General features: G+C 40.2%; 2 protein-coding genes across 4 annotated transcripts in view; one reads left to right on the top strand and one right to left on the bottom strand.

The window, feature by feature from the left end:
* Nucleotides 1-441: 441 nt before the first annotated feature.
* Nucleotides 442-15,586, bottom strand: MFSD8 (major facilitator superfamily domain containing 8). Of its 3 annotated transcripts, none has more exons than XM_075287389.1 (13): nucleotides 15,539-15,586; nucleotides 11,618-11,731; nucleotides 10,008-10,093; nucleotides 9,363-9,406; nucleotides 7,226-7,466; nucleotides 6,007-6,120; nucleotides 5,771-5,915; nucleotides 5,597-5,655; nucleotides 3,886-3,991; nucleotides 2,086-2,220; nucleotides 1,304-1,407; nucleotides 988-1,214; nucleotides 442-763 (listed from the first exon to the last, which is right to left on the bottom strand). In XM_075287389.1, the coding sequence occupies exons 2-13, from the start codon at nucleotides 11,680-11,682 to the stop codon at nucleotides 557-559; spliced, it is 1,533 nt and encodes a 510-aa protein (XP_075143490.1). In that variant the 5' UTR covers nucleotides 11,683-11,731; nucleotides 15,539-15,586; the 3' UTR covers nucleotides 442-556. The 3 variants fall into 3 exon arrangements, with proteins under 3 accessions (XP_075143490.1, XP_075143498.1, XP_075143483.1); XM_075287397.1 differs by lacking the exon at nucleotides 15,539-15,586 and adding an exon at nucleotides 15,109-15,195 and having other exon boundaries at nucleotides 11,618-11,716; XM_075287382.1 differs by lacking the exon at nucleotides 15,539-15,586 and adding an exon at nucleotides 15,109-15,195.
* A 605-nt stretch (nucleotides 15,587-16,191) lies between these two features.
* ABHD18 (abhydrolase domain containing 18) overlaps nucleotides 16,192-21,650 on the top strand; it is a 28,666-nt gene continuing 23,207 nt past the window's right edge. Inside the window, exon 1 of the mRNA XM_075287422.1 lies at nucleotides 16,192-16,267. The gene's annotated coding sequence lies outside the window, so the exon portion shown is untranslated. The remainder of the gene's footprint in view (nucleotides 16,268-21,650) is intronic.

Consider the following 21,650-nt stretch of genomic DNA (forward strand, 5'->3'; position numbering starts at 1 on the left):
GAATTCTTTTGCAAACTATTAGAATGTTTGCTGGAAATGTCTTCTGTAGTTCACTATGGGTGTTTGGTTATTCCTAACGGGTTTTGGGTTGTTTGCTTGTTCCAACATTTCCTCATATACTTCAACATAGGAGGTGAGAAGAAGTAATCTCTTATGTCCCAAATGAGCCAGTTGGTAGGGCACACTGCAACGTAAGCCCAAATCTATGTAGAATTGTGGGTGTTTTGAAATCTATATTTTCATTGGAAGCAGATTAAAAGCATTTTTTTTCCTCAAGGTAGGTAGTCACCTTAAGGCTGAGGACAGCAGGCCACATGTTACAGAAAAATGCACTACTTCTGTGTAGTCTCAGTCGCACGCAACCAGCTCAGAAAGCCAAAAGATTTAAATTACACAAAGTGATAGACTTTAATAAATTAATTTATTTTTTTAGGGTCTTGCATAGATGCTTTTTATTGCAGTCAGTTAAACCTTTGTAGAAAAATATACACATCCCATTTATATTTAGTCCTTTTAAAACTAGATTTAAATTTTTTTCATTCTTTGGTAGAACTCATCATTGCTGTATTTTGCCATATCGCACGGAGAAAGCAATAAGCCTTTTGTAAACTGCTACCAAATGTAACAGAGAACTTGCCACGATGCCACAAATCATTCCAAAGGTCCATCTAGGTCCTAGGTGTGTATAGCTTTCACTGACAAAGACGGGTCCCAGTGTTCGGGCTGCACTACCAGCAGCAGTCAACCATCCCATGTAGACTCCCTAAAATAAAAGATCAAGACATACCAGAAAACATAAATGCATGATTATTTAAAGGTATTCATTCATGAAAATGACTTAAAAAAAAAAAAATTATAGACAAACATATCACATGACCCAGCTAAGAAAGGACCTCATGAATTTTCACACAAAGTATTACTTTAATGTAAATAACACAATTGCATCATGTGATTAACAAGATGGAAAGCTTGGAAATGTGTTCTTACCTGTGGCTTGGGTCCTATTATTTTTGAGTATAAGGTGTAACACATGACCATACAGGCTGGATAGCCCAGACCAATCAAGATGTCAGATGTGATATATTGCGCTAAGTGGATAATGGGTGTATAGAAACACCAGGACTGAGTTGCTGGACATCCTGTTGGTTCTATCGTGTGATTGCCAGAAGTTGAAACCAAGAACGATGAATTGTGTTTGGTTGTATTCTGGATGTCTGTTCACAAAGAGTTCAAAGATAACACAAGGTGATGGTGAAGAAGGGATTATTTCCTTTTATGCATCCTGTTAGTGCAATTTACATACCTCTCCATTGTATGCTGGGGTACTGCTTTCCCCAAGGTAATAAGATAAAGAATCCGACCCAAATAGTAACTAATCCCCCAAGGAGCAGCATTCGTTCTCCAGTCCTGCATTATATAGGGAAATTGGTAAAATAGTTAAACATACTATAAAGTAGGGATGCAGTAAGTGAAAAGCAAACTGATGGAATCTGTCATCTTGCGTTATATGTGCAAAAAAATCTACAACATATGGTTACATACAAGCATTAAACTAGTGCTTCTCAAACCCGTCACCTTGAGCATAATATGTTCAGAGCAGAATTTGTGGCAAATTCTGCCTAAAACCAGCCTCCATTGATTAAAATGAGAGACCGAGGCTGATTTTTTTTATTCCCCCCCCCCCTTCCCATCTACTTGATTTTCTCAGTGGAAAAATAAGAGTTGTGCTCAATCATCAGATGTTTTCAGCCTGATAACTCCCATTGGCAGGTGCAGAGTTTGGTCAAGCATGAAAATTCCTAAGGCTGAGTTTTTCAACCAGGAAAACCATACCCTAGCAGAAACTGCACTGACATTGCCAGCCTTGAATCATCCCCAAAAGTCCACAGATCCTTCACCCAGAAGTAGTTCAGCCAATGTCTGCAGGCTTAATGCTCTAATCTGGAGGCAGGAAGCTCTTCTCTAATATCCTCTTTATGTTTTGGGGGTACTCCTAAATACATGGAGAATACCTATACTTGATGTGAGTACAATTTCCTCCCCAAAACAGCATATATTATTGACAGGATCCATTCAACAACTTACTTTTTAGAGACTATTTTAACTGTAATAAACACTATAATTGACTCGATGCCAATTGCAGCCAGGATAATTCCATTGTAAAACACAGCCTGTGTCCTGGTCCATGCATACATATCCATTGTAAGTGGTGTGGAAATCCTAGGGAAAGACATAACCAGGTTAAATGGTGTTTTAATTTCACTTTGTAGACCACTTTGGTCATGGTACTCAGGTTTGGTTAGACACTAGTTATCTGATGTCCACCAATAAGACTTACAGCATTTCTAGTGTTATACTTTAAACAGTCTATGTAAGAAAACCTCCAATGATAAATATTTAAAGGGACTGTCCCATAATTAATTTGTTGTCACTAGTGTGACTTTAATGTATGACTGTTTTATTGATATAAGAGCTGTGTGCCCGCAGTTTCATGAAAATATATGTGGACAAGGGGCAGTTCATGACCCAGGACAAATATATTCATCAAGGTGACTGCAGGATCACGGCTAACACACAGCTAGGTCCTTGCCTTAACTGCTGGGGATGGATAACTCCGATCCCTGGCAGTTTAACAATGGGAGGTGGATTCCAGGGTAAAATCCTCCATGTGAAGATAGCCTTAAACAACCTACACTAAAAAGCTAGCACGTTATTTAACCCCTACAGTTATAAGAAAACTAATCACATTTATATTTTTGTTAACTTCATCTCCCCAAAAATTTTATAAAAAGTGATCAAAAATGTTGAATGCACCCCAAAGGAGTTCAGATAAACTACTGGGCATCCCTCAAAAACATGCCCCTACACAGCTTGATCAGTTGAAAAAAAAAAAAAAAAAGTTATGGCTCTTAGAATATGGCGCTACAAAAACAAAATATTTTATAAAAGTGTTATTGTGCAAAAGTAATAGAATGCAAAAAAAAACTTTAGAAATTAGTGACCACAGAATAAAGTTAGCACGTCATATATACCATATGGTGAACAATGTAAAAACCAAACGTAAACCCCCCAAAATTTTTAATTGCTATTGCACCTGCAAAAAAATAAATAAATTCAAAATGGTCCATTTAAAAATACAGCTTGTCTCGGTAAAATCATGCCAATTTACGAGTAAGTCAATGAAACAAGATAAGCTTATGCCTATTAGAAACAGGGATGGGGAAAAAAAGCAAACAGTATGGCTCATCTTGGAGACCAAAATTGGCTGTCGTTAAGGGGTTATTCATATTTTGAGTGCTGGGGATCGCCGCCAGTGCTGAGAGAGAACTCATTTATATACCGGCGTAAAACGGGATTTCAAGTGAACGGCGGCCCAGAGAAGACATCTAAAGGTAGGAGACTAATAGCCTTTCTTAAAGGCTATTCCTACGTGTCAACCAGAAAAAACAAAGTGTTTAGATGATAGGATCCCTTTAATTTGTCATTTTAAAGAATTATAAAATTGATGTTGGCCCTCCTCCGGACTCTGACTGCAAACTATGGTCAGTCTCTTATAAACAGTTTCTTCACTGTAGTCAGACCGTAGAATGAAAGCCTGCATCAAATATATCCTCCTTTTCTATACCAGCTCACTGATTTTTTTTTTTGGCCTCTAAGCAAAGACCTAAAAATTGAGATTAAAATCAAGAATTAAGATTTTAATCTTGAATTAAGATTAAATGAAATTGAGATTTAATTTTTAGAAAAAAATGGCTCCGCCCTAGCTACATGTGTTAAATGGTGAACATATATTTTAAACTATACTGTCTACAAGTTAGACCACTATACTTGTACACAGATGCACACACATTTAGCAAATTCAATGACAATTTAGTGAATACATACGTCTCAAAAATGGCAAATACGAATAAAATAATGAAGAACAGAATATTTGATGAGACGATTGCGATCTGGTCAACTGGCTCTTCACTATCATTTGCAGTATCTGTGCCTACAAGAAATTCATTTAATGAATTGATCATATTGAGCTAAAACAACAAGGAATTATAACACAAACCCATTCCGACCAAATTCTGCAGAGCTTACAAATGCCATTTCAATGATATTAAAACCCAACAGGACTCAATTGCTGTGGAAGACACATTGTCCTATTTCACTGACATACTAATTTATATATTCACATAGTGGGTTGAACAGCAAGTTCAACTGATTTATACTGATCAACACAAGCAGATCCAGAACAAAGTAAAACACTCGATTATGGAACAGACCTAAATCACCTTAAACGCAGCTTTTTTTTTTTTTTTTAGCCAACATCAGGAGTGGATTGAGCAGAAGGTAGAAGTATAAGAACTACTTGTATATTTCTCTGTTCCTTTTGTAGCCACCATTGTTTTCGTTAAAAAAACAAACAAACAAAAAAAAAAACCACAGCAAAATCTGCAATATAAAAAAAAAAAAAGCTGTTTTTCCGCAATGCGGGGCCTAAGGCTGAGGCCCCATGATGTGGAAACACAGCTTTTTTGTAGCAGATTTTGCTACATTTTTTGAGCCAAAGTCATGAGTGGTTACTAGAGATGAGCGAGTACTGTTCGGATCAGCCGATCCGAACAGCACGCTCGCATAGAAATGAATGGACGTAGCCGGCACGCGGAGAGGGGGGGGGTTAAGCGGCCGGCCAGCGTCAAAGCGGAAGTACCAGGTGCTTCCATTCATTTCAATGCGTGCGTGCTGTTCGGATCGGCTGATCCGAACAGTACTCGCTCATCTCTAGTGGCTACAAAAGGAATGGGAAATATATAAGAAGTTCTTATACTTCTGCCTTCTATGTATAAGGAAAAATATCTTTGTACGGTGTTAGCCAGTGGATATGAAACATAAATTTTTTTTTTTGAGGAGTCTTCAGTAGTTGATACCTTTTTTAATGGCTAACTAAAAATGATGACATATTGCGAGCTTTCAGGACTACTAAAAAGGTCCCTTCATCAGGCTAATACCAGCCTGATGAAGGGACCTTTTTAGTAGTCCCGAAAGCTCGCAATATGTCATCATTTTTTATTTTGATTAGCCATTAAAAAAGGTAACTACTGAAGACTCCTTAAAAAAAATAAATTATATTTCATTCTCTCTTCTTCTCAATCCACTCCTGGTTTTGGCTAAAAAAAAAAAAAAAAATGCAGGTCCCATTTAAACCAACAGAAGCTAAAATCCTACATAGAGGACAAAGCTATCATTTTCACATGAAAATCAGTTTTCACTTCAATTTTCAATGGTTTTAATTGTATGGCTAATCAGTTTCTCTCTCCTCATTTTCTTTTAGCCTTTACGTAGTTGCTCGCAAGTGTCTAGTGCCAGGGTTGTTCTTGGCCTACGTTGGTTTGAGCAACATTAACACCTACATTTACTTTAGCCTTACCCAATTGTTACATGGTTTGCAGCATAAGAGCTTATTAGATATAAACGGAGCATTTGTTACACACTTACAGTTATGTCTCAAAGCCTGTATTCTCATTATAGAATACTATAGATACTACCCTTTAGTATGCATGTTTCTTGGTTATGAAGGCTGAGGAATAATGCATAACAGTGTAGGTACCTTCAGGCTCGTAGTTTATACTTCCTATGTGCCTTCCATGATCATCTACTCGATGTTCTCTGCAAGAAAAAGATATTTTGATATCGTATTGAAAAAATTAATTTGTTGCAAAGTACATGCAATCCAGAGAGTCAATGCTTTGACAGTCCTTGTAGGATCTATAATTCTTATTACCTGAATATTGCAAAAATCAGAATGATATTCACAATTCCAAGGAAGGCACCCATAAGAGATGGCGCGGTGTACATGTTCAGTTGAAGATCAATGGCTTTGAAGGTCACTCCGATTTCTCCAATTAATGTAAAAACTGCCTGGAATGCTAAAAAGAAATTGAATTGTTCTCCTTGATACCTTTACTCAAAATTACAGAACAAATACCTTACCCATGACACCATTAATGACATACCTACCAGGACCAAGGATAAATCCCAGAGCTTGAAAAGCACTAATGTTAGCCATGGCACTTGTCCTTTCTGATAGGGAAGTGGCACCCGCTACATACGATCGAACAACCGCTACATTTCCTAAAACGTATAGGAGTGTAGAATGAATATGGAACACTAAAACCTTCAGAGTTCTTCATACTGCACCAGACATGCACCGTATTATTATTACTATTTGGATACAAAGCATACTTCTAATAAATATGTTATCTTTCAACAAAGGAAAAGAAGGATCAGATTATATTTTTATTACCCAGACAATTAGAGATCAATTAGACACCAGCAGCAAATTTGTCCCGTCCTACTTCATAATCCCTCGCAACTCATCATAAACTTCTCTGGTATGAGACACTCTGAGACAGAAGCCAAAGAAATTTTCTAATTAAAGAGGTTGTCTTAAGAGGACAACCCCTGTTCATATGTCTTATTAGGGCATATGGATATCATAGATGGGGAACCGCCACTTATGACTTCAATATCAGCCTAAATGTAGAACTTCCATGTACAAGCAGCTCCTATTCCATATAACATGTTGCACATATTACTACATCTCCTCTCCAGCTACTGATACATGAGAAATGCTTTGATGATCAGGTTTTCCCCAGTGATATTAGATGTTTCCAAGAGGTAAAAGGACTGAAACCCAGGAGGATAAGCTGACTGTCCTGGGAGACATAGTGTGAAAGGGGATGTCTGAGATGAGATAAGTCCTTTAATCACGTTTAGCTGACAATAATTCCCATCCCTGAAAGCTTATTGTTCAAATTCATACTCGAAAAACACCTATAAGTATAGACACTAATCCCCCTATCCATAGCACAGGGGGAGCAGGGAAGAAGTGTGTGACTGCTGGGGCTCCAACCATTTGGGTCACCATCTATCAGGAGAATGGAGGCCACCAAATTCCCATACATGCCCCATGTCAAAGAAGCATAGGTCTGCCACAGCCATATTAAGTTCTGTGGAGCTGCCAGAGTGCATAATCCCAGCAATGCCATAAAAGGGAATGAAGGGGTGGCCATTCGGTGGTGGTGCAACACTCATGGGAATTTCGGGGTCCCTCATAATCAGACAAATTCACTATCCTGTGGCTAGGGAACACATACCTATAGTGGAACAACCCCTTTAATGTCTATGTAATGTATAACTTATGTAAACTTACTTTATTGAAACTAGAGTAACATACCTGATCCAAAACCCACTAATGCTCGAGCAACGAGCATGTAATACTTGTTGTGTGAGGAAGGTACATGTACGTAGGCATACAGGCAGCTGGCTGCTATCAATATAGATATGGAGACCACAAGAGGTTCTCTTTTTGGCCTGTGGTTAGACCACAAACCAAACAAAGGTGAAGCAACCATCTGTCCCAAGCTGTAGGAAGCTATAACCCAGCCAAGAAAGCTTGTATCAGCACTTGGGTCAATCTAAGAAAAAAAGAAAAAAAATTACACAGGTTAATCTTTAGGACCCCTTTACACGGCGTAAGCGCTCGACTCATTCCGAGCCGTACACGCAAGCGCTTCTAAACACTTCCCATTCACTTCAATGGGAGCGCTCCCATTGAAGTGAATGGGAAGTGTTTAGAAGCGCTTGCGTGTACGGCTCGGAATGAGCCGAGCGCTTACGCCGTGTGAAGGGGCCCTTATTGTGAAGTTTTTCTATGGAGCATTGACCTCCTCTATGCTCTGTTTGCACACAGTGTTTCCTGTATCAAACTCAAGGTAGGTCTACCAGAGCCTTGAACTGACTCCCATACACCTGCATTGAGATCCTGACCGACTGCTGAAACAGTGAACGCTGTGCATCATATAGCAGGGAGCTATTCAGTAATATTACACTACACACACACTACTTTTCAAATGGAGTGGGCAAACACTTTTTTTTTTTTTTTTTTTTTTTTACAGGAATGTATCACTTGTAGTTTGCTTTTACTAGTTACAACCAGATAATCGACACTGCACCAAAAACAAAACACCATTAACCCATTCTTGATTATGGTCATTTTCCATGTTTCCATATTTTACTCCCAGCCTTTCAAAGACTATAATAGGTTTTCATTTTTCCGTTCACATAACTGTATGAGAGCTTGTTTTTTGTGGGACAAGCTGTACGTTTTAGTGACACCATTAAGCAGGACAATGTAAAAAAAATATTACTGGCGTGAAATGTGGAAAATTGGCCGTTGTGCCATTTTCTATGACTTTTAATTAATGCATCAGTACAATTATAGAAATACCAAATTTATATAGTTTATTTTAAAGGGATTATTCAGCTTCCAAGAATGATCTGCAAATACATCCACACCAGTGCTAAATACTCACCGTTTCCTTGTGCACACTTTTCTTGGTTTTATTTTACTTGAGACTCCTTGTATCACTGTTATTTACATGCAGTGAATCTGTGTAAAAACTATAGTTCCCATGATTCCCTGCTCTCACGGTTTGATGCTCATAGGAGAGTGGGGGGAGTGAGCTTATACATCATAGGACGTGTGACCTTAGATGAGGGAGCAATTTATTTGATTTCATTCCAGAAGCGAGTGGAGAAGGGAGGGGTATACAGACAGTGATGATTCTTAGGAAATGTAGTTTGTCCACAGGTTCACTGCATGTAAACAACAGTGATACAAGGAGTCTCAAGTAAAATAAAGCCATGAAAAGGGTGCACAAGGAAACAGCGAGTATTTATCACTGCCAGGAATGTATTTGCAGATAATTTTTGGAAGCTGGATAACACCTTTAATACTTTTTTTTTTTTAAAGTCAAGCTTTGGAAATATATATATTTTTTTCATAGCAAGCTGTAAACCAAACCAACAAACAAAACACTGTGATTCAGGCATTTATCAAACAGGATAAATACTTTTATATTTTGATAGTATGGATATTTTTGGACACAGCAATATCAATGAAGATGAATTTTTGTTTTTATTTGAATAATGAGGAAAGGAGAGGTTGTTAAAAAATTTTCTTTTTGTTTTTTTCCCCACTTTCATGTAGGCAATGTTTACCACTGGCTAAGGCCACTATCTGTAGTCTTTATTTACTTCTGCGTGGCTTTTTCCCTAGATCATTTCTCTTCTCTATTACATGTATTTTAAGGACACGTTGATCCAGGGTTTTTATACTGACTGCCAGATTTGGAGTCGGGAAGGAATTTTTTCCCCTGAAATGGGGCAATTGGCACGAGCCTCATGGGGTTTTTTGCCTTCCCCTGGATCAACACTGTAGGGATTGTAGGGTTACAGGTTGGACTCATGTCTTTATCCAACCTCATCAACTATGTAACTATGAGGCAATAGCTACAAATAAGGGGACTAACCTTTTGAAGATATGGCCAAATTGATGTCACCACAATTGAAAACCCTGAGAAAAAAAATCATGAATGAATTTAGTAGTTCTGAAATATTAGTTATGAAGGAAAACATTTTGTGAAGGTCATTTTCTTATCATGGTGTAAAGAAGCTAAAAAGTTTTAACCTGTTTTAAACTGTGTACAGAAAAGTCTGGGGAAAATGACTTTATTGACAATGTATGAAATCATCTAGCCACCAAAACCAGTTTTTGTGTTGCATTTGGCTATCCCAGAATACCACAATATGGCAGCTGTACACATGACCCAGCCATGATCTTCCTTTGTGTCAGTATGACGCTGACCACGGACCCTATATGAAGCACAGGTAGTTGAAGCCCACATTCAGTGGCCAATATTTACTAATGCAATGTATTAGAGTAAAATTCAACACTGCAGTCACAAATTGCACCAAAATCGATACAGTGGTGTGTGCTGTTTGATAGATTTTAGAAGATAGCTAGATAGATTCCTAATAGAGTACATCTGTTCTTTTTGCTGAAGCTCAATAATACATATGTCTAAAGTCATTTGCAGCGATACGAAGGTGCAGGAGCTTGGTAAATATGGGCCACTAAATATAGCATTCGTGAGTGTTAGAAAAGCAGTACTCACCGACACTGCTGAGAAACATGGTAAGGTACATGACTCGGATGGACCACCATCTGCTCTTAAGCTCTTGTTGCGTTTCCACAATGAACCTGTAAACAGGAGATAAGAAAATAAATTAGTAAAATGCTGCTCAGATATTATGTTATACAGTAGATTAAAGGTCTGTCACATCTGTGTTGAAGGCTCTGGTTCTGATCCTCTCTTGTAGATTCTGTCATATTTGCTAGAAAAAAATAGAACAGAATGCAGAACTACTTTTCCAGTAAAAAGACTCACTCAGCTCTACAAACCCACAAAAAAAGCCAGGTACAGACACACAAAATATAAGTAAGGTACCCTCTCCTGTGCAAACTTTACAGTAACTTTTTATATACACTTTCTGTAGCCTTTGTATGTCATAACCGATTTTGAATCAGGGTCACAGCCCCTTTGTAGTTTTTTCCTGTACAGTAACACCGAAGCAAGCCACTGTTAAGGGGATCTGTAGCGGAACTACATTTAAAAAGGGAAGAGGGAACGGTGGGTCAGGACTCAGAATATTGATGTCCTATTCAAGGGTAGAAGAATAATATCAGATTGGTGGTAGAATGACACCCAGTATCCCACAGATGAGCAGAGAATGAAGCAGGAAGCAGACAACTTGTTCTCTGTGTAGTGGCCAGATCAATTCACTTGAGCTGCAGTCACTTAAAGAGAATGTGTCGTCAGCAAATTAACTTATTGTTTAAATCATGTTTTTTAAGTTAAATATATTGTTTAAGATATTTTTATGTGGTTTTTAATTTTCAAAATTAATAGCTATAAAAAAAAAAAAAAAAAAAAAAAAAAAAAAAGACAACCTCCTAAAAAGCATTTTCGATTTATTTATTTTTTTACCACCATGTATGTAAGAATTTTCTAGGCATGCTCTTTGACCCGGGCAGAGGTAATTTTGTAGAGGGGAATAGATAAGCTGTGATCACCTATTGTGGACTAGTGGATTCTTTGTCTAGATACCATACATAATACCTGTAATCATATGTGCGCTGATAAGCCAGAGCACACTCACTGCTGCAAAGAAATTTCCTACAGAAAACAGGAAGGATTTTTAGGATTTTTCTTTTTTTTTTTTTTTTTGTTATCTACAATAGTAGATAACATGAGAAAATTTTTTTAAAAACCCAAAGATTCTTTAAAAATATGTTTAACATAGAAATTGATCAAAACAAAAGTCATTTTTTGTCAACACCTTGCCTGTAAGCTGCAATGACTCCATTCAGAAAACTTCTGTCTGCGTCATTGTCTGTACTGCTGAGGTGTGCAAGGAATCAGACCCTCATTGATTTAATATTGATGATCTATCCTTAGAATAGGTTATCAATATTTTATCCTAGAAAAAACCTTTAAGTAAATGAGGCTGGTTGTAGTTTGCTTCATTTGAGAAAAATATCCAGAGAAGGGGTCTCTCATAACACATAGGAGATCAGTGACCAAATATTGTAACTTAACAATTCCTGCTGCTTGGGTTTTGCTGGACACCTCTTTGGGATCTCCAACTGGTATGCATTGTGAGAATGTGGTCATAATGGTACAAAAGTGGCTTTAAATTTAGTTTTTAAGAATTTATATCTTACCCAGGATCTGAGGATCGCAACAATGGTGAGCGTTCATCATCATCATCCATCACTGAAGCCATCATGTCCACATGAACGATGTCTGCACTGAGTAGTTTTCTAGAAGCCCAAAGACTTATTGAAAGAAAACATGTAAAAGAATCAGAAAATTATAAAGAACTAGCTTTAAGGGGTAACCAAATAAACATCATACTGCAAAATGAGCATTTAGCTTTCTTTATTATGCTATAGTACTCTACAAGTTTTACAAATAATGGCTAGGACCATTTTATGCTTTTTTTCTGCACCGTCTCTCCATGAAGAGTTAAAGGGGATATTGTCACTCCTTAGGGAGAGACCACCATATAGGTGTGTGGAGACTTGTTAAGCCTTTAGCACTCCACTTTGCAAGGAACTATGGGAAGAATATGCAAATCTGCCTTCCATGATGTAATTAGGAAGACAGTTGCTGCCTCAGTGTTGCAAACCAATAGAGGGCGCTCACTGGAATGTGCAAGCCTGTCTTAAGACAGGATTCCAGTGAAATAACCCAATAATGGCTGCTCCCTTTAGCCTCATGCCCGACCTTCCAAGAGGCCTTTGTTTAGCAATGACGCTGGGAATATTACCAGGTTATAGTCTCTCAATCGAGGACAGCTGTTTCGATCTGGTTGGATCTCTTCCCATAGTTCCTTGCAAAGTGGAGTGCTAAAGGCTTAACAAGTCTCCACACACCTATATGGTGGTCTCTCCCTAAGGAGTGACAATATCCCCCGAACCCTGTCTAAGCCTCTCACCTCTACCAGGTTATAGTCCTCTCTACATCGGGCTGAAGAGATCCAACCAGATCGAAACAGCTGTCCTCGATTGAGAGACTATACCTGGTAATATTCCCAGCATCATTGCTAAACAAAGGCCTCTTGGAAGGTCGGGCATGAGGCTAAAGGGAGCAGCCATTATTGGGTTATTTCACTGGAATCCTGTCTTAAGACAGGCTTGCACATTCCAGTGAGCGCCCTCTATTGGTTTGCAACACTGAGGCAGCAACTGTCTTCCTAATTACATCATGGAAGGCAGATTTGCATATTCTCCCCTGAAGAGTTAAAGGGATATTCCAATCAGTGATAATTTGCTGGTTGGAGCCCCTACTGATCATGAGAACTCATGAATAAATTTGCACCCTGCTCTGCTCACTTCAATGGGACTGAAGAACTGCATGTATTCTGCATGGGGAAACGGGGCTTCCCTGTTTCCACCCGAAAAATGCAAGCAGGTTGTACATGACTACCATTGTATTCGGCTGTAATTCACTTGATAGACTGTTCATCAGAATGATTCTTAGCATCCTCCTTTGACGTCTTTTGTCAATGTGTTGTTTACATTCACAAGATCAGATTTTGCTGGATGTTTTTCCTTGATCACATTATTCTCACTTGAGAAAACCTCACAAGTTTCGCAATCTTTGACATACTGGCCCACAACCATATCAATGTTGCTCCAATTGCTTGATTTTCCAATTCTAATGTGAATTTACACGGAAACTGATCTATGGAAAACTTGTCACTCGATTTCATGCAGCACTGGGGGGTCTCATATCTAATACAGAGAAGACTAAAGTGTAAATGGACAGGTTTCAGTGATAAAGTGTTCATTCAGTGCGGACTGCAGGCAGCGGGATGTACTATGAGATTTCAAGACAACTGCACAAAGATATAATAAAACTAAAGCAAAGACATTCTCTGTGCAATAAATACTTCATTTATCTAAGATTATATAGATAACACAGATCATGCTATACAGCAGACCAGGGTATACAGCCATATACACACTACTTGTACCTGATATATGGGCGTTTCCTTTCTTGTTGGTAGGTAAGATGGCAACACTGTATTGTTATACCACCTAGGAGAGATACTGGGTTCCTGGCTTTGTCACACTGCTGTTAATGGTTACGCTGGGTTCACACCTGCGTTTGGGGTCTCCGTTCTATGGTTTCCGTCTTCTGCATGCCAGAAGACGGAAACCATAGACCGGGTCCGGCCGTGCGCGGCGGTGAGCGTTTTAGGCTCTCCGCCGCGAAACCGGATTTTTTTTTATCCGGACACAGAGTACTGCATGTCCGACTCTGTGTCCGGATTATAAAACCCGGTTTCACGGCGGAGAACCTAAAACGCTCACCGCCGCGCACGGCCGGACATCTCTCTCACCCATTCAAATGAATGGGTGAGAAAGACTCCTGCAGGTTTCCGTATCCTGCCTGTGTTTTAGGCAGGAAACGGAAACCTAAGTACGGAGTGCCGGGCCGCAGATGTGAACGAGCCCTTAGGTGCATCTTGCACCATACATTATTATATATTGTTGTTCTTATCCAGGACCATTCCTACTTCATGTAACTGTTATTGGCCATCTGTTTTCTACCTATTACTGGCTAGTTGGTACTATGTAGTTTTGTCTACCCCCACTTGCTTATAGCAACAGAATTGTATTATGTAATTGTCTCTCATATATGTCATGTGATTCTACTGTTTTAGTAGGTATTAATAAAATTTATTATGTTTTATTAATCAATTGTGTGGTAGTTTTGTACTGTTGGACATGATTGTATACCCACACATAAGTTTACATTTTTGCCTCTTTTATGTGTTATGTACCTGATATAGTAGCAGACCAGGATATATAGAGCCATATACACACTACATGTACCTGATATAGTAGCAGACCAGGGTATATAGAGCCATATACACACTACATGTACCTGATATAGTAGCAGACCAGGGTATATAGAGCCATATGCACACTACATGTACCTGATATAGTAGCAGACCAGGGTATATAGAGCCATATACACACTACATGTACCTGATATAGTAGCAGACCAGGCTATACAGCCATATACACACTACTTGTACCTGATATAGTAGCAGACCAGGGTATACAGCCATATACACACTACTTGTACCTGATATAGTAGCAGACCAGGGTATATAGAGCCATATACACACTACATGTACCTGATATAGTAGCAGACCAGGGTATACAGCCATATACACACTACATGTACCTGATATAGTAGCAGACCAGGGTATATAGAGCCATATACACACTACTTGTACCTGATATAGTAGCAGACCAGGCTATACAGCCATATACCCACTACATGTACCTGATATAGTAACAGACCAGGGTATACAGCCATATACCCACTACATGTACCTGATATAGTAACAGACCAGGGTATACAGCCATATACACACTACTTGTACCTGATATAGTAGCAGACCAGGCTATACAGCCATATACACACTACATGTACCTGATATAGTAGCAGACCAGGGTATACAGCCATATACACACTACTTGTACCTGATATAGTAGCAGACCAGGGTATACAGCCATATACACACTACATGTACCTGATATAGTAACAGACCAGGGTATACAGCCATATACCCACTACATGTACCTGATATAGTAACAGACCAGGGTATACAGCCATATACACACTACAGTACCTGATATAGTAGCAGGGGCTGCAGCAGTCATGCACCTGTCTTACACCGTGAGGAGACGTCCACTCAACATCTCCAGACTGTACAGATCAGAAGACAACAGGCGATAGCTAGGTCAGGTCACATGACAACTTAGAGCGCTTCCGCCTTTCTCCGCCATCTTTGTTCAGGGCAATACAAATTTGCTGCATTTACTACAATTGAATGACTTATGCTGCTGGACCATAACTTGTGCCGCGCTGTATTCAGCTTCGCTTTCCAGTTGTTATAAAACTACAATTCCCACAATGCCATGCGCCTGTGAAGTCCGGCCTAGTACAGCGCTATTTTACGGACTGCGGGCACGTAAATAATAAACCACGTATTACGGTATAATAACGGCTGTATAATAAGGGCTCAGTTCCTGTCCCGAAGTGTCACTACTTTAACTCACATGCGCCAAATGACGTCGCGCCCCGCCCTTTAACCTTGTAGTGAGCGAGCTTGTAGTTAAGAGGCGCCTCCTGCCGGCACAGCGGCATCTGCCCGCCCGGCCCCCCTCCCGGAGAGCGGGTGAGTATGTGCTGGAGTCCTGCTGTGTGTGAGGAGGGGGCACAAAGTGACCGCTGTGCCCCTGAGCTGCCCGGGCACTGCTGAGGCATGGCAGCTAGTATTCATAGCTTCCAGCTGCTGAGGGCAGTGTGCTTGGGTCCTGCACTGGGCTCTATCGATGTGTACACAGGGTTATTCACACTTCCCCCTATTGTGGGTATTGTGAGTGTATGGGGGCATTCACCTTGTAGCGGGGCTGGAAGCTTCCAGCATTCTGTGGGTCAGTGATGTCCTGCAGGGCTGGAGCTGTTCGTAATGTGTGTGCTTGTCTCCTCTGCCATTGTGGAAGCCTCTGTCCACACTGCTGTGAACATTCTGTTACTTTTCTAATGGCAAGTTGTAGTTTGCTTCCATTCTGTCAGGATCCTCAATTCCTTGGGCTTCTGGGGAATAAGTCAGTGCCTGAGGTGTCAGTAGATGGCTGACACTACTGTAGAAATGAGACGTTCACAGCTTTCTGATATGCTTTACGTTTCAGGTCTCACCATTTACTAGAGCTCTGTTTGCAGTCAGTGAATGCTTACATTCAGAGCTTGGAAACTTCTATGTACCACCATAGCCCTGCTGTCAGGTGAGAAGTGGACACAAATGGATAATTGGGGTTTTAAAGGGATTCTATCATTAGAATCCTTTTTTTTTTTTTAAACCAAGTACATATAGGAATAGCATTAAGAAAGGCTATTCTTCTCTTACCTTTATTATTCTGATCCGCAACGCTGTTCCTGACGCTGGGTTCACACTTGTGCCCGAAGTCTGTTCTCAGCTTTCCGTCTTCTGCATGCAGAAGACGGAAAGCTGGCAGACCATGTCCGGCTGTGAGCGCCGGTGAGCGTTTTATGTTCGCCGCAAAACCATTTTTTTTTTAAACCGGACACAGAGTACTGCATGTCCAACTCTGTGTCCGATTTTTTTTTTTAAAAAAAAAAATGTTTCGGGGCAGAGAGCATAAAACGCTCACCAGCGCTCACAGCCGGACATATTTCATACCCATTCAAATGAATGGGTGAGAAAGAGTCCTGCAGGTTTCCGTCTCCTGCTCAGCTTTGTGCAGGAAACTGAAACCTGCAGAACGGAGACCGGGCGCAGATGTGAACGAGCCCTGAGTTTTAGACAGCACTGGGGGGCGTTCCCTGTACTGTCTGAAAACTCTCCAGCGACTCCTCCATTTTCTTGTCTGGAACGTCTCTTCTCCCATATCACCTTTGTGTCTTCATCCAAAAGCGCCAACTGCGTATGTCTGTCGGCCATTTTCCTGTGGTCAAACGGGAGAGGCCATAGGAAAATAGCCGACGGACATGCGCAGGTTGCACTTTTGGATGAAGCCACAAAGGTGACGTGGGAGGAGAGGCTGTCCGGACAAGAGGATGGAGGCGTTGCTGGAGAGAAAAGTCTATAACGTTTCACTATCAGAAGGGCGTATCTGACAGTCAGTAAGAAACGCCCTTCCTCACAGTAGCGCCTATATATAGCACTATAGGCGCTACTGTGCTGAAGGGCGTTCCTGATTGACTGTCAGAAATGCCCTTCTAACAGCGAAAAGATACAGTATCTGCAACGATAGCTCTTCACCCAAAGCACAGAACATGAAAGCCGATAGTGCGCTGAATTCAGCGCACTGTCTGCTTTCTAGCGGTATATAAAACCGCATGTGCCCCAAGAGATGAAATGTCCTCTTTAAGGCTATTCTTACATATACTTAGTTAAAAAAATAGAATTCTGATGATGGAATCCCTTTAACCTCTTCCTGTCTTATAAACAATAGTGTCTTCATTAACTGACGACAAACTAATATTTTAAAAATGAAGAATTGAAACACAAAGTATATTAGAAATTTGGAGCATATTTAATTATTAGGCTTTGTTCACATTAAGTTCAGAGCTTACTTGAAAGGGGTCCCCCAAATTGTCATTTTATGCTAGGTTCAAACCTGCACTCAGGTTTCTGTTCTTCGGGTACACTTGGGGACCCGAAAAATGGAAACCCAATCTGCTTACAAAATGGTTACCCACATAAACCTGTGGACACCATAGAAAATAATGGGGTCCTCCGGGTTTCTGCCAGAAATATGCTTACAGGACTTTTCTCTCCACATTTTTCAAGCGGTATGGATAACTGAATCCCAGACGGCAATGAGTGCAAATGTAAACCCGGTCTTATACATATGAACTAGCCTTAGGTAGGTCATCAGTATGTATGAGACGCTGATAGTGGATGTACAGTGCTTCTCCTATTCAGGTAACTATACAGTATTTTACAACAGTGCTATACTTCTTGATAACCATCGCAATACAGTAGAGAGGACTGCTGCTCTGTTACTATTACTTGAATCCACTAAAAGCTTCCAGCAGCTTGGGATCTGCTAGAACATCTGTCCTGTGCCGGGTACCAGGTCCTTAGGCTGAATTTGCCACCATTTGATTTTGGTTTTTTTTTGCCCCCCAAATCTGGAGCAGATTCCTCCCGGAATCCGCCTCCCATTGTTTTCAATGGGAGGTAGAGATCGCAGCAGGATGCAGAAAAAAAGAAGCGTCTTGCTCAATCTTGCCGCGGATTCCGTGGGTAAAGACTCCCTCCTGATTGAATCCATTCATCCAGACCTAATCAGTAGCGGGATGCCGATACATTGCATCAGCATCCCGTTGCGGCTGGACCGCAGTGAAAATGCCAGAGGCGGAAAATGAAGAGGAATTCCTCTTCATTTTCTGCCATGTGAACATCCCTTATAGTTGTTGGTAACAGTAATATAGATTACTTACTATATAATTTATTATGAAATAGAAATAGTCACTGTGCACAAATGAATAACATAAGCAATTGTAAGAAACTTTGTAATGTATCTTATCAGGCAGAAATGCTCTTCCCCATGTTTCCTTGCTAGAATGACTTCCACTCTGAAAACTCCTGCTGTAGGTGACTTCTGTCTATAGTTGTGTATACAGAGGGGGAGTGAGCAGCAAGTGCAGGAGATAAAGGAAGAAAAAGCAGCATTGTCTGACTATTCTGATGCTTGTCACATCCAAAAAACTTTATTCACGTCAGTACATAGCAGTACTTCTCTGACATAGGGGCATGTGCTCAGCCTGTCCACTAGTAGCCTCCATTGTACATCACTACGCGTGAGCTAGTCTCCATTGCTATGAAGAATGTTATTCAATGGAGACCATTGATGGATGTGATGGTCACATACTCCTCCGTTCATGAGCGATATTAGGATGATGAAAGACCATTGCTAGGCTGAACTCAACTTGGCATGTTTGTTCTTGGGAGTACCTTGTAGTCCTTTTTATACACTTTCCAACTGTGCGCTTGTTATTCAACACTGCAGCATTATCTACAGATGAGGTGAGAAATACTTTCAGGGCATTCCTTATCCTCCCCTAACTTTGCCCAGCTTTGCCCCCCAGCTCTCCTGGTAGATGTAGTATTTGCTGTACTGCACATGCCTGATCGTGTCAGACTATATCCAGGAGGGCAGAAAGCCGTCCTCCTGCTCGTCCAGGTATAGCCTGACAGTATTTTTGTGTAGTCATTAATGGCACCCTCAGAACAGCCTGATAGGGCCCATAGACAGTGTACTGCAGCTGGTGCGGCCCTGCCCTGAGTGCACCAAACAACTCATTTGCATTAGCAATACCACACTGTAAGGGGGCATTCACACGGAGTAACGCCGGGCGTGTATCACAGCCGTACATGCCGGCGTTACGGCAGACTGCCGAACACTTCCCATTCACTTCAATGGGAGCGCTCGTAACAGCGCCGTTTATGAGCGCTCCCATTGAAGTGAATGGGAAGTGTTCGGCAGTCTGCCGTAATGCCGGCGTGTACGGCTGTGATACACGCCAGGTAAGCATTACAGCATCTGTTATCAGCCTGCTACAACAGTTTTATGTATAAACTTTTTTTTTTTTTTTTTTTTTATTTATTTATTTTTTTATGTAAAAAATATTTAACTTTTTCAGTTTTGCAGCATTAGACTATATATGTTTAGCTTTAGAGGTTTCACTGTGTGTGTAAAATATATATATATATATATATATATATATATATATATATATATATATATTTATAAACCTACAAATGATGTGTATAGTTTAGTCTCCCGATAACTTTCCTGTTTACACTAGAGGTGTGCTGCTTAGAGCATGGTTATGACCTTTACTCACTCACACTATATTCTTTCTGGTAGTCTCCTGTTACAGATTGTCTGTGCCATGCTCATATTATACAGCCTGGACTACACTACATGGGCTAGGGCCATAAATGTGCTGTGCAGTGGGAGGAGATTGGGAAGTAGGTGAAATGTGAAGGTTAGAATACTTCTGACTGTCCGTATCAGAGATGTTATCAAAAATGAATAAGCAGCGAGATACTTGCACTAAGTATAGTAATCCATCAGCCAGCTCTATATGGCATTGTCCTATACATGTATACACTGTTTAGCTTGGCCATGTGATATTTGTACTTCCTCAGCAGATCATATAGAGGCACGTGTATGATAATGGATTAGCTTTTCGTTGTCCTCACTGCCTTTGTTCTGTTTAAAGATCCTTCTGCATACAGTGTTTACTACATGTGGGGTTGAAAACTTTTTTTTTTTTTTTTTCTTGTTCGGTTATTCAGATTACTTCAAGTTTTCTTTTCTGTGATGCATTCGGTTTTATTTATTGTCTTTTTTTTTTTTAGTAATATAATGAAGCCTGGGAGACTTCAATAGGCTCCTGGCTCTTATGGTTACATATTTTTGTCCCCACATATCTCTTCAGGCACGAAGATCCCGCTAAACATGGCAGCGCTAACAAGCCACTGATCCTCTAGTGCCTTGGTAGCATCTGCTGTGCAAAACTACAACGATGAATGCTGGGAAGGGATCAATATTACTTGTTTAGTTTATTTTTGGTGTATGAGAGAAACATGAATAGAAATGAAATCTGTAGCTGATTTTTTTTTTTTTTTTTTTTTTTTTAAATATAACTTTTCTTTATTTAAAGTCCATAGGCTTTCCAAAAACAGCAGTAATGGGATGTCCACAACTTGTATATATGCCTGCAATCCCTGTTGCAAAAAATGTACCATGTCATTGCTGTGGGTGAAATCATCTTTGGAAACCCACAGCATTAATTTGACGTGCTACACTCTGAGGGAATTTATTTAGGCATCTACACCAAAAGTCACAATTTTTGTCATACATCCAAATTTATTACATAAAGGGCAGAAAATGTAATTTGTTTTCAAAGCATGTGTCCCTTAAAGGGAGTCTCATTCAGATTTGTTATTTTTAACTAATCCTATCTTCTTGTAGAAAGGCTATTGTAGGTATACCTTTCTTTTACTGAATCTTGTCAGCTTTTTCCATAAAAAGCCATTTTCTTGTTAGGCAAATTGGTCTTCATGGCGCACAGTGGGCGTTCCTCCGGTGCTCCGAGCACACCCGTGTCATCATTTGCTCCCAGCATTGCCGTTCTTCTTTGTTGTTCACACCTCCTCCGCCTCTTCTTTGCTTCTTCCTCCTGTCAGTGCAAACTAAATCTCGTACGTGCAACTCATAAGTATGTAGTGGAGGCCTGACTAAGATACTGCTAAATAGACATGTTTAGTTTAATATAACGAATGAACACTAATAGTGAGGCACAAAATGGAAAGTAACTGCAGCTTTTCAAATTCTTTTAACCCCCATCCCTTGCATTTTATGGGAATTTTTTGCAATTGATTCCATTGTGCCTTGTATGCATTGTATCACAATACTGTTTTCAATTGCAACAGTTCCAGAAATATTCCCCAAGTTTTTCAACCCCCCTTCCTCCCCTCCCAGCAATGTTTAGTGAAGTTTCTATCTTTTATGGTATGGTATTGGAGGCCACCTCAGGTTCCGGACCAAAAGCCAGGTATCCGTGACTGAAAGCCGGTGCACTGTACCGGCATCCAGCCGCATGCTCCTCTCTGGATTAGGCCCAATG

This window comes from Leptodactylus fuscus, chromosome 1, assembly GCF_031893055.1.
Source record: "Leptodactylus fuscus isolate aLepFus1 chromosome 1, aLepFus1.hap2, whole genome shotgun sequence".
In the NCBI taxonomy this organism is placed as follows: domain Eukaryota; kingdom Metazoa; phylum Chordata; class Amphibia; order Anura; family Leptodactylidae; genus Leptodactylus; species Leptodactylus fuscus.